The sequence below is a fragment of the Notolabrus celidotus genome, chromosome 8 (genome assembly GCF_009762535.1).
Source record: "Notolabrus celidotus isolate fNotCel1 chromosome 8, fNotCel1.pri, whole genome shotgun sequence".
In the NCBI taxonomy this organism is placed as follows: Eukaryota; Metazoa; Chordata; class Actinopteri; order Labriformes; family Labridae; genus Notolabrus; species Notolabrus celidotus.
Genome location: NC_048279.1, coordinates 14,847,874 through 14,861,594, shown reverse-complemented (window position 1 = coordinate 14,861,594; position 13,721 = coordinate 14,847,874). Strand labels below are relative to the sequence as shown.

Here is a 13,721-nt window from a genome sequence, read left to right as displayed (position 1 = left end):
TCTGTTAATGAATCATTTCTTTTTATTCTACAGGGAGCTCTCTCTCCTCTGCATGTGCATCTATCTAAGATCACTTGTTTCACCTTTTCTAACTTTGATTACGCACAGAAGGAGAAAATAAAGCTGGTACAACAGCTAACTTTCAGAGCAGCAGTGTGCTCGGTTTTATCCCTTGTTTCAGTGACAACCTCAGCATGGATTGTTCTTTTTCTCCTGTTTGAGCTAATTGAAATAATCTGGTGAGCTCTGCCAATATGGATGAGTCACAGGCATTGAGGGGAGCTGCTGGACTTCACTCTGCAGCTGCCCCCTATTGGGCCTAAGCATTATACCCTGAAACAAGGATGGACCACCTCCCATGAGGGCAATCACATCCAAAAAATGGCACCCAGCTGTCAGCTATGTGGAAACCCACTGCCCAACCTGCTGCCGTGGTTCTATTTACCAATGATTGAGTTTTATCTCCGGAGGATGGGAGGGAGAGTTTGAACAGAGCCCAGTGTGCCGAGGCTGGTGACCGTGTGTGGCAATGTCGACATGTCGCTTCAATCCGTCAAGGTCAGTGCTGTTGAGAGAGGATCATGAGACAGGACAGATCCAGGCAGCTGATTGCTGGGGGAAATGGGAATCAGCTCAGTGGCTTAGTTTTATGATTTCTGTGGAGTAATCCCACCTCAGAATGAATGTCTTTGTAACAGGCTGGGAGGTTCATGCCGTGTGGAGTCATCTTGAAAAGGCAAACGTGAAGCTTCAACAATATACTGCCAATGTTTCACACAAAGATTCCTCTGCATTATAACATGTTTACCCAGTCAGTGCTAACTATTTTATTACATGCATCTTTATACTTTTATAGCACTGCTTATAAGAGGATGGGACTTATTGTCTTATATTTTTTGAGGGGGGCTTTTTACCTTTATATGATATGACCTCTGAGGAGAGACAGGAAATGTGAGGAGAGAGCATAGGGGAGCATGCACCACATAGCAAAAGGATCAGGAGTCGAACATGCGAACAGTGCGTCAAAGACTAGTCTCTGTACTTGGGGTGTATTCTATATAAATCTGCATGATTACTTTATCGGATCTATTTTACACATCTTCAAATGCAGATACATTTTTGAATATCAAAAGTATTTTTAGATAAAGATAACAGTAATATGAGGCTGCACTACAACGTCATACCTCATTGAATTACTTTTTAATTGTGAAATAATAATAATGAGATATACTCAATCAAATTCACTCTCAGAGGGATCGTTTTGTTACCGGAATTATATTGGCAGCTTCTAATATACATGAAGAACTTTTATAATGTCACACTTTGTTTACCTGTGTGGGTACATAAAGGAGATTTTCAGTCACCATTTATTTATTGATAAACATTTTTTACATTCATTTTAAAAGCATTTCTTTGTGTTGTCTCTTTTGTATGAGCAGCAGCCCATGATCAATTCCCAATAGGTTTTTAAATTCAGAAAAGCAAAAATCCACACATTAAAAGGCCATAAAAGTGTTTTTTTTTTATGAGTGTCTCATTCAGAATAATGGGCTCAACACAATGCCTTTTCAGTGTCTGAACAGTGTTGGTAATTTCATATAAAAGGCCTCTGTATTGATGCAATTTGTGTGCTTTACAGTGAGTGATGCATAGCTAAAACATCACCAATCAAAGACAAATGTAGACCAATAAAAGTTTTGCAACTTTTGAATCAAAACCTCATGAGAATTTTGTTTTATTGGCTGTCAATCAAATTATTAAACCACACCCACTATCAAGTAATATCTGGTAAAGCAAATCAGCTTAGTTTTTCGACTGACACGCCATTAATGGATTACTTAAAGGTGCAGTGTGCAGTAATTAGCAGCACTAAGCAGAACAGAATTGGTGGAATTGGTTTATATCTTCATAGGAGCAGGTTCCCTGACACACAGGCCTCCGTTTTGTACCCCCATGTTTCTACCTTTGCACAGAACTGAAAAACTAGTAGCATTCATGGTTTTGTATGTAGTGTGTGGCTGCATGAAATGTACCGTTTGGAATATGAAGTAGAGAGGGATTTTTGTAGTAGGAAAAAGGATTTGTATTGATAGGTGTTTTTGATGGTAAAAACTTGGCAGATGGAGGATCATACTTATCATGCATCACAGGAGCTTTTTGTCCTTGAAGGCTAATGTTGCTTCAACTATGGGTGGGATAAGCTGGGGAGCATTTTAATCTAGAATCTGACCGCTATATATTGCCAAATATTGCCATTTCTACAAACTGTTCCTTTAAAATGTCAGTTTTTATTTTTAAGTTATTTGATTTTATATAAAATACTTACATTTTTGGGGGGCTTTTAGGAATGAAGATAATTTAGTTTTCTACTGTTGGGGACTTTAGTGTTGCGTTGATTCTGCTGAGCCCCTTTGGACAAAATAGGAAGTGTTTTGACAAGGTGCAGACTGCATTTCCCATGAGCACTATCACTCACTGTTGTGCAGTTGTGTCTCTTGCCATAGCGTGCATTTGTTGTGGAAGCAAATTAATGGAGAAAAGATCTTCTTTTATAAGACTACTTTTCATTCTTTAAGATGAATTATTGAGGATGGAGAGCGAAGAAGTAATATACTGATTTTTAGTTCTGTATCATTATTTACTGTAACCTCACAAAAAAATTAACTGTAAGTGAGCTGACAACAGGTAATTAGACATACCATGTCCGATTACCTGTATCATGATGTGGGATCTGGTGTCCCAATGAATGTGCTAGAAATGCAAAAACACTAGTCCTCAAAGAGCAGTGAAGCATTAACATGCTGGCATTAAATTCTGTTCTGAAAAAAAAAAAAAAACGTTTTGCCAAACCTGTTTCAGTGTCAGCAATGAGTAGAAAACACAATGCGAAAATAAAATTATTCAAAGAAAAAATAACACTCCTCCTGCTTGCCATATTGCATCTCGCTTTAATTAAAAAAATGAGTGGTGAATATCACCTGAGCTTTTTTCGCAGAAAATCCGACTCGAACACAGCCACTAAAATTCTGTAAAAAGAAATAACCAATCTAGTGGCTGATAGTCTAATTTTACCTTCTGGATCATGACAAGGCATCAGTAGAGAGTGAGGCTATTTTAAAACCAGGTTAAAAAAAACCTCACATTGCCTTTAATATACTGGGAACAGTAAGTCGGTTAATTTCTTATGGTTTTTTCTCTAATTCATGAGCTGAGGTGTGGGATAGCACTTCCTTCCCATGGACAACATCTCATCGCACAAACATAAAAACATTGGTTGAACCTTGTCTGCAGCCGTAAGCGCACTCAGCTGAATTTCCTTTTTATTGGCTTCATTTATCACTTGACATGATGCAGGAACACGCTTATAGAAGGATTTGCATACTGCTGCATCAGGAGCAGTTTTGTTTGCTCGTATAAGAGCAGAGTGAGTCTCCCCACAAATTTGTTTTGGGTTGCAGAGGAGAATGCTACACCGCGCTATTATCATTTCATGCTGTAACAACCACTCAGAATTTATCGCCCGTAGGACTTTCCCATCAATAAACTGCACTGCAGATAAATTAACCCAATGGCAGTCCTTCCCTTACGACAAAAGGAGGGGAGAGCCACTGCCTGCCGTGCTCCCTGAATCACATCCAACAAATGTGGTTCATCCACCCAATGAGGTTTATTATATGAAACGCTGAGAGAAATGTTTGTGGCATTAAAGATGGGCAGCATAAACAAGGACCATGATTGAGTTAAAGATAATCATCTTTGTATTGCTACCACTTGTCATAATGATAATTTCTCAGTATAAGTATGCAGGTGTGTGTCAGTGTGTGTGTGTGTGTGTGTGTGTGTGTGTGTGTGTGTGTGTGTGTGTGTGTGTGTGTGTGCACGTGTGTGCACGTGTGTGCATGTGCCTGCCTGTATGTGTTGTACTCTGTAAAGCCTCATATGCTCATGTCTAATCCGATCCATCTCTGAGATTTCACATATAGAATCATATCTGCCTTTATGCTCCTTCCTGGCCCTTATTCCCCGCGGGATTTCAGTGCTGGAATTTGCTCAGAGGCAACAACCTGCTCATCACTAGTGTAAAGAGAAGCAGCGTTATAAAAAAAGAGAAAGAAAGAAAGAATGGCGTCTGGGACTGGCCCAGGGCACGCAAGCTGTTCAAAGACAGGCAGGCAATGAACGCACTGCCAGCCACAAAGATGCATTTTCATGAAGAGAATAGAACACAATATGAAGTGAAAGGATTCACAGACAGAGAAAGAGGAGAAAAAAAGGAGATACATCTGGGGATTTGTTAGAACAACATTTGTCCGCCTGTAGAGGCATGAAGGGCGGCCATATTGGCTCCCCATGGAGAATTAGAGATCTCCATGTCCCTGTTTTTGCTCTTGAAGGAGGAACATAGATGAAATCCACAATTGGATGAGTTTTTTTTTGTGTGAAATTAATGAAAGGAGAAGAGATCTAGCCATGGATGATAGATTGCCATCAGCTGACAGAAAAATGTTGTCAATAAGAAAAATGTCCTTAAGCATACTTTATTTGAATGACCAGCGTTGTACAAGAGGAAATATCATTTGTGTACTCATGAAAGATTTAGCCAGAGGTATTTTCAACTTGAACTAAATATAAATATGTGCAACAAATACTAACATTACACCTATGTTACTCTGATTCTGCATGATATATAAAAAAACTGACATGATCATGGACTTTATAAAACATAGTCAGTTTCAATGATGTCACCTCTGGTCTCTGAAGAGGCGTTATGAAGCCCAACGATTTCGTTGGTGCCAGATGTTATCAGGAGATCAGATCAGCTCAGGGTCATACAATATGATTGGCTGTGTGTTTGTTTGATGATGTTTCACATTGTGATTGGCTGTACATCAGAGAGCTTACAGATGTAGTTTTCACAGTCTTTATTTAAAAATGAAACAATGTCATTACATGTATTTAAAAAAAAAATTGGTTGATTGTTGGAGCCAGCCCCAAGTGGACACATAAGGAACTGTAGTTTTTTGCACTACTGCATTGGCTTCATTTTCAACACCGGAGGTTGCCGCTGAAATAATACCAGATATACGTAGTGTGAGTTATACAAAAATATATATGTAGTTAAATAACAAGTTAAGCAACAATCCCTTTCTTACTCTGATATTCATTTAAGTAAAGTAGAGTGAAGAAGATGAAGCAACACTTTTTAAACCCACATAAGGGGCATTTCGACCAAGAGTTCCAGGGTCTTTCAGCCCCCAGAACTACTTTACCCCGGTCCGTGCCACCATTGTTGTCTGCTTTTCGACTGCGGGGCCGAAGCCCCGGGTAGGTTGTGCAAATCAGGCCAGTGACATATGGAGGAAATAAAAAGTAAAGACACTACACCACCAGACCAGTAGAGGCTAGTAAAACAAAGACGAATGCCATTCATCACAGATGACACCACAGAAGCAGACGGACAGGCAGGTATCATTATTAGCAACACAACAGTTAGTCTGTTAGCATGGAAGAGACTCAGCACACACTGTTTTAGATGGTGCTATATTTCATCACAGATGAATTCACTGAATCAACCCGTGAGAGGAGATAAGCGCGAGTAGCAAGCAGAGATCAGCCGGTGTTTTGGTTTAAACCGTGACCCTGTTAACTGACGACTTTCAGACTGATGCATCCCTCATAAACGTCTTCAGACTATCATTAAATACTTATCTGATGAGGATATTGAATCTTAAAACTCACTCTGTGTTTCAACAGCTGTGTAAACTCCACAAACACTGTTACATTCAGCTGAAGGTCTCCAGTTTACAGTGTCACTTTTAAAACCTTAACACCGGGAGAGACACATTCGCATTTGCCTGAGAGAAGACTACTGTTACAAGATCAAGTGAATCACAGCTTCTTCTTTTGAAAAGTACACACACATACAAAACAGATAGAACAAATAAAAACTAATGAAAGAAAGATAAATCAAGTGAATCACACGTGTGTGATGTTATTGTGGACAACGGGAGGAATAAAAACACAGCGGTTTATCTACCAATCAGACCCGTTCAGCATTGCAGGCCCTGCCCCCCAAAAGCCCTGGAGCCTTTGAAAAGTACTACCCCCCTAGCAGGGGCTTTTTAGGGGGAAGATTATCTACCCCTGAACTACTTCTTCGCCTTGAGTCCGTCGGTTCGAAACGCACGTAGTTCTGGGGTAAAATCCCTCTGGTCGAAAAACGCCTATAGACTACAGGGGAATTACTATCATGTCACAACTATCTTTTTGAGCAAGAAAAAGGCAAGTTTTCTTTTCACGTCAGTCAGGGACATGACGTGTTTTAGGTCGTGTACTGTATATCACATTTTTGGCATTTTGAATATTGCACTAAGTGGTTGGATCTTATATCTTGCAGCCCTGCTCTGTATTCTGGTTAACACTGGCAGGCTTGTCTCTAAATTAGTTCTTAAAGATAGAAGGAGAGGAGAGGCAGGAAAGCGAGCTAATGTCTCATCTTATATGTATGGTTCTCCCAATCTCAACATCAGTTTATCGTCCCCGGGTTACTGAGAGGAAGGGCTGAGGGATATATACCTAAACCCTTCCTCTCAATGTAAATCCAGGGATACGTATGGAGCTCTCAAATCCCCGGCACCAACCGTGGCTGTTGAGGGCCATTTACTAACTGAGATTATAGAATTAAACAGGATTAGAGTGTTATCATTAAACCGAATGTGACCTGCTGACTCCACAACCAAATAAGAGGCTGAGACCTGTGTGCTGCGACTGACAATTTGCACAAGTACTTACAACCACATCAGTATACAGCTTTTTTAATATGTCGACCAGAGAAACTATTTCCTTTATCTGTCAGGCAAAATTACCTTGTTCCTTTTTTTACTGAAAGCAGAGTAGGATGTTTTCCTGTTTCAAAGCCAAGTTTAAGGGCGTCTCAGCTGCAGTGTCAGTGATTCTTTCCTCTCAAAGTATCAAGTCTCACATTGTTCGCATATCTCAGAGCAATCATGGATATAATAATCAGGGTAGAAGTTAGGTGATCTAAAAGGTTCTGCATTTGGGGGAAGGCCAAGACATGATGCCTCCGCTATCTTAAGAGGCATGCATCACGACTGCCAAGAAAAGCATCTCTGGCACGGCAGCTACTGGCCATTAATTAGGGAGTGCTCCACAAAGAGCACTTTCACAAAGAGCATTCAAGCAGAAATGGAGACAGAAGAAGAGGAAAATCTTTCTGTATCAGAGCTTAAAATCACCCATCTGTCTGTGTGAAGTGGAGCACTTTTGTACATCTGCAGCCATTAAATTATATGTAACAGATCATGCACCTTTATATTAACACTCTGGCTTATGTTAAGATTCACGCCTCTATTACCAATCACAGTTAAATGTTTCTAAAACAATGACTGGCTCAAAGCAGCTGTGAAAAAAATTATTTTCTGTTGCATTTGGCAGCTTCTGGGGACTGAATCTGTACACCTTTTGTCGGAACAAGCTTGACATGGCTAGGTATTTGTTTTCAATACATTAGCTTATAAAGTTTAAGCATTTAAATTGAACATAGCATTAGTTCATCAGCTAAAGATTGGACTGCAAACTGTTGTCTTAGATCTTCCAATAGACTTGTAAGGCTTGACTTAAGAATGATTGATAATTCAACTTCTAAATGCAGTAGTTATATTAAAATAAGAGCTGGTTGATTAAGCAACCGTTTATATCTAGGGGCATCTGCTTTTTATCATTCTTTAAAGTTGAATTTGAGGTTAAAACGATACGTTCATCACTGACACTTACACTTTGGCTACTCTCTCAAATCTCCTTTTTTGACCCATATAACTTTTATCATTTCCAAAAAAACAGACTTTTTTTTGTGATTTAAAGTTAAAATTGTAATTTTTATATTATTATCTAATATCAACTATAATTTCCTGTGTATTTCATGTACTGAGAGAGCAAACACCAAAGAACTGCTGTCAGACGGATGATCCCCTCCTACAGAAACAATGATTATCTTTTCCTTGAAGCCATAGTAATGATTAGCCCAAGGGTGCTGTAAATGAATTAAATGGACTAAATGGTTAATTTTATAGTCTCTCGCCCTCTGACCACTCAAAGTACTTTCCAATACATGTCGCATTCACCCATTCAAACCACATTCACACACTGATGCCAGAGGCTGCTATGTAAAGCCATCAGTATTATCCTTTTCACACACCGCTGGCACAACAACCAGGGGCAGATTGGGGTTGCCCAAGGACACTTTGGCAAGTAGATATTGGGACATGGGCTCAAACCCCCAACCTTCTGATTGAGGAACGTCTGACTCTACCACTGAGCCAGATCCTCACTCTGTAGAAAATGATCAGCAATTTTGACAATTACAATCATTTAGGTCCAGTGTTGGCCAGCTAAGGCGCTACAAATAGCAGACTTCTCAGTAGCTTGCTGGTGGGGTTGATGTGTTTTGAATGAAATAGCTTTTCAGTAGCTTAGCTGTTTTATTAATTATGTAGTGCGGTAAATTCCATAAGGCTGGAGCACAGCGTATCGCTCTGTTGCGGTCTGAAATCAAACTGCAGAGGATAAGACTATGACGCCCACTGACACACAGGCTTGTGTTTGTAGCACTGACTGTATAAGCATGAAAGGCATGCCTCCATCTCCTCCCATTGTATATAAAAAACGTTGACATCACTGTCTAATCTTTGATTCTTCAGACATCTGCTGTTGAAAAATGCATGTACACCTCAATATGATTTAACCTAATAAGGGGACACATGCAAGTGATTCTGGAATAAGCTAACAGAACCACTCACTCAGTTAACCATCACCAGTGCAGTCTGCAAACAGCATTTATTCCAGCAGATCAGTTTAATCAACTGTATGTTAATCAATAGATCAGTGGGCTCCATGTTAATGAATATAGCCCTGATGTAGCATGAGCATACTTCCTTTGTAATCTTGCTGTAGCTTAGCTTGCTTCATTTCACTGGTTGAGGAAAAGAGGTTAGTGTAGTGAATATTCATTAAATGTAGAGTAGAAGCTCACTACATTGTACAAAAGACTTGTGCAGCATTGTATCCGTCTTTTTTTTAGATCAACTTTTCACATTGATTCTAATTTTTATATAATATCAAATTAGAGGACTTTTTATTAGCTGTTTTTACTGTTGTATATCATTGTAAAGTTATTATGTTGGGGTTTGGTGTGTTGATGAGACATAACATGAGTTTTGAAGACATTTCTTTGGCATTTAATATTGTGAAGGTCACTGATTCATATTTCAAATATTTTGCATTGTGATTTTTTTTTGTGGTTATTATCTTAAAAAGAAGAACATTAACAAATTGAACTGTCCTACCTTTCCAGTGTAGTTAGCAGCCTGTGTATTCTCAGTGTGAGTGTTCATAGCTAAGGAAAAGGCTAAAAGTAAGAACATCATTATTTCCTTCTTTTTTATATGCTCTAGTAAATAGCTTGTTATTTACAAACTCAAGGGGAACCTGTCATTTTCAGTCTGCTTCTTTCTGTGCCATGGCAAACTTTGCAGTGGAAAGGTCAAACTTGGAGGAAAACGGTCTGGCGTCTATTGAAAATGTGTAACTTTAGTTTTACATTTCGGGCTGAGGCAGAGCGAGTCTGGATGAGGTGGAAGTCAAGGTCATCCCTGTTGTCTGTCCCCATCATGCTTAAAAGAAAACTGCTCTCTGCAGAATACTGGCTTTGCTTTAGGCAGCAGAACAAAAGGTGGAGGAGCCAGCCCGTGGATCGATGTGCAAGAGGGTAAAATATACAAAAAAAGAGGAACTGCAGTATTGAAGGGGAAGCATGTATACTAAAATCAAGACAGACCAATTAGTAAGTAGGCTCATGTTTGTTTGTGTTTGAAGAGAATTAACATCAGCGGAAATCAGTTCAAGGAGACAGGGAGGTGGAAGAAAACAAAAGGTGTCTGAAGAAAGTTAAGGCATAGAGATGAGAGCTTGTTAAATATCCATTTTAAGTGATGATGATTTGCTACACCATCATAGCAAAGTTAAAAAGTGCCGACATTCTCATTGTACTCTTTATTTCTCGAATGATCCTGCCTTTAAATTCAAGTAGTAAGCAACAACTTATGACTACGAGGCCAGTCCCAAGACATAAAATGAATGAATATCTTAATATAACAAACTATCTATCAAAAAATGGCTTTCACGGCCTTCGCCATTTCTGATCAACAAACACGTAATGGCTCATGAACCTGGAGCTTTAGAGAATTCCCATCTACAAGCAGGGGTGTGTTTACACTTTTTGGACTGGGGTGGCCCAGCTCGGGCACTGACTAATGCAAGGGAGACATGAAGAATGTGTGTGTATACACAACTTCTGAGCATTTGATTAAGCCTTTTGTCTCCCCTAATTATATCTACCTCTACCACTTACATTGAGGAATCACACAGGTGTATATTTCAGGTTATTCTTTGCTTTAAAAGTAACCAGAATGGCAATATTTAAATATTCCTTTCTTAAATTTGCAAGGAATGTATTTGTAATTAATGTCCAACAGCACAATCAGAAGTACTAAAATGTGTGCTGAAAAGCAAAGACAGTTAATAGCAGCTTGTTGCAACATAGCCAGAATTGTTTGCCTCTGAAAAGGCAAATAGCCAGCAGGATAGTTAAGGATTAAACTCGTGGGACCAGAGCTGGCCAATCAGATTTCAAGGGGGGCCCGTAATCATAGACTGTCTAAAATATGTACGTAGTATCCGTAACGTCTCCCATCTGTGTCTGAAGCACTGTTTTGAAGCCAGGCGGCGGTAGAAGCCATATTGCTGCTGTCGAGTGATTGTGACATAAAGAGGCGGGCTTTAAGCCTCCTAGCCAACAGCTACAGTGTTCCCGCCTGTCAATCAAGTCAGCTGTGTCTCTCATTGGAAGACTCGTAATCTCATATCTTGAGATATCACCCCCCGTAGTGTGTGTGTCGATCGAGAAATGAGCTATCCAGACTACGTTCGTTTTTTGTACCAGGCTGTAAACATGTTTATTTCTACTGTAAAGTTCGTCTTTTTTGATTGGTGTGTATGTGGGTTCCAATACTTCCAGAGCCAGCCTCAAGTGGATCCTCGATGAACTGCAGTTTTTAGCACTTCCGCATTGGACTCATATTTTTAGACCGGAGGTTGCTACTTGGTGGCACCAGAAGTGGCAAATCAGATTTCAAGGGGGGCCCGTAATACCCTGGTCACCCCTCTAGACATGCCCCGGCTTGAAATGTTATGAGTTTCATTTCAAGTTTTTTGTGATCAATGTAAACAAGACCCCACAGGATGGCACTGTATGTTCAGTTAATTATCAAGCATGTTAGCTTAGCTGTGCTTAGCTCTGCCAAAGGTTTACACCTTTAAAGCTCAAAAATGACCGTTGTTTAATGACTTTTTAATATATACATTTAGTGCAGGTTATGCTAAGCTAAGTTAAGCTAATCACTCGCACTATAGACTCCAAGTTAGCATAGCTGTTCTCATTATATTATCAGAAATGAAATACATGAGCATATCGTTTGAAACTGTCCCTCCTCGTGTGTGTAATCTACCAGCACCAGTCTGAAGCACTGCTGACTAATTAAAAAGGGTTGAGGGGAGCGGCTTGTGTGATCTGGCTAGAGGATCTCTGTGTCTGTGTCACGAATGTCTTGCTGTGCTTCATCCCAAGGTTGCTGCTGGTTCGTGCTGCCAGGCTGGCTGTGAGCTGCAGGCTGCTGATGGAGGGGGTAAAGCCCTCCTCTGCCCAGCTCCAGGGCAGGTGTGAGGAGGCTTAGAGCCAGAGTCAAGGTTAGCTCATGGTGAAGGAGAGCAGAGCTGTGGGGTTTGTCCAAGAAAATTCAGCAGGGCTCATAGTCTGAGAGTCAGACTTGTGAACAGTAACAGAGGGAGTAGCTGAGATCCAGATAGCTTTGTGGTTTCTTCTCATGCAGCTTTCTGTCACTTTTTCATTACACTGATTGATCTAGAAGCCAACCCCTGCTATTTCTGCATTAATCAGCTCACTGCTCATTTTCTCTTTGTTTCTAAGTCCTTTTTTTTGTTCCTTTCCATCAAACATCCTGCAGTGTTGAAACTTTAAAGGGAGAAAACTGACCCACCCAAGTAGCCAGATAGCGTGTTGAATTGCCTTTGGTTTAAAGTCTTCTCAAAATTGTTGATTTTACAAGGGAGGGTGCCCTGTCCAGGCAAGGATACATGTTATATTGTGTGGTGCTGCGTACAAGAGCACCCAGGTCAGTTTGAGTTCAGCAGAGCTCATTTAAAACAATGCCATATGATTCAAAATGGGTGAAACTAAAAATGTCCCATAAAGATTTTTTCTGCAAGAGACAAGTTGACTTTTCATCGCTCTCTCCTGCTCAGTGGGAATGTCGTAAATGATCCACAGTAATAAATATCCGCATCTTGACACGCACACAAAGAAAGATGATAAACTGACAGTTTGTTTTTGTGACAGAGACCCAGAGCCAGAACATGTGCAAACATGCTGATTTTCCTGTAAACTTGTGTTGCCGTGTTTGTAGAGTGCAGATGAAAACCAAGACATGGATGACAAGTTTGTGCATGGCAGCCGCTCAGAAGTCCATCTACAGCAAACTACAAACTCGTAAATAACGGACCTCACCATGCAGGCCGAGCTGGAAAAAAAGAAAAACCCTGTCCGACACACTGTGCAAAAGAGCCGGGACAATTTAGAGTTCCACCGTTGGATTTATCTGTAGAGCCAGAACAAAAGGAAGGAAAAAATCTGGAATAAAAGGCAGCATATGGTGTGTACCACCGTGATGGAACGGCTTAGAACACCACTTACTATTTTCAGTCAGGCTGCGTGGGCTGAAACATGCTGTTATGCTCTAAAGGTGTGATATTTTCAAAGCAGAGCGAGATCCACATCTTACTGTCTCACTGTAAATTCCTTTGAAACGTTTTTTTTCTACCTTCTGTCCAACAGTTGCGGAGGACTACAATCCCTGCAACATGAACGACTTCAAAGCGTGGAGGATCTTCCACGTTGTTTCTGCTTCTCTCTCATTATCAGCTCCTGCTTAATGAACGCTTTCTCCTACTGCTCCTTTTTGCTTTTGTTGTTCCATTGACCGCTTTGCTATGTCTTAACTTTACATGACTGCATTCACAGAGACCAGTGTTGTTGCCACTTATAAGAGTCGTGGTTCTTAGCTTTCCTCTCATGGATGGTTTACTGTATTGATGTTTCTCTTCCACAGGTTGTGACCCTGGGGAAGAACAGCCGTGGTTACCACTACATTCTGGCCAATCTTGTGAGTAATAACCGAGTCGCCCCCTTTGGAGAGTGGAACGTGCTTTTTGCTGCATGAGATGGGACTTAGTTTCAGCCACAAGTATAGATGTGCATGCACAATAAATGAATTACAGACTTTTATATGAAATCAGGGAAAAACTGACCTATATGTTTTTTCTTCTGCTATATATAAGGGGCTTTTAATATTGGTTGCTCATGCTTAATCAATTACAATTTGAAAGCCAGCGTGCAATGCATATCCAACTAAATGAATATATTCATGTAGGGCTTTAAATGGATGTCCTAAGCAATGAATAAACAACATTTAACCTTTTAAACATCTTTGGAGGGCAGCCATCTTTTTCCTCCCTGTCCACAGAGGGAAATGTTCATTTAGCCTTGATATTAGCATGAGCTTTTAAAAGCG

At 40.2% G+C, this 13,721-nt stretch overlaps 1 protein-coding gene across 2 annotated transcripts in view; it reads left to right on the top strand.

The window, feature by feature from the left end:
• The window catches only part of gria3b (glutamate receptor, ionotropic, AMPA 3b), a 99,357-nt gene that overhangs the window by 52,319 nt on the left and 33,317 nt on the right, over nt 1–13,721 (top strand). For both annotated transcript variants that reach the window (XM_034689943.1, XM_034689944.1), the window contains exon 5: nt 13,260–13,313. In XM_034689943.1, coding sequence (XP_034545834.1) covers nt 13,260–13,313 — 54 coding nt within the window. The remainder of the gene's footprint in view (nt 1–13,259; nt 13,314–13,721) is intronic.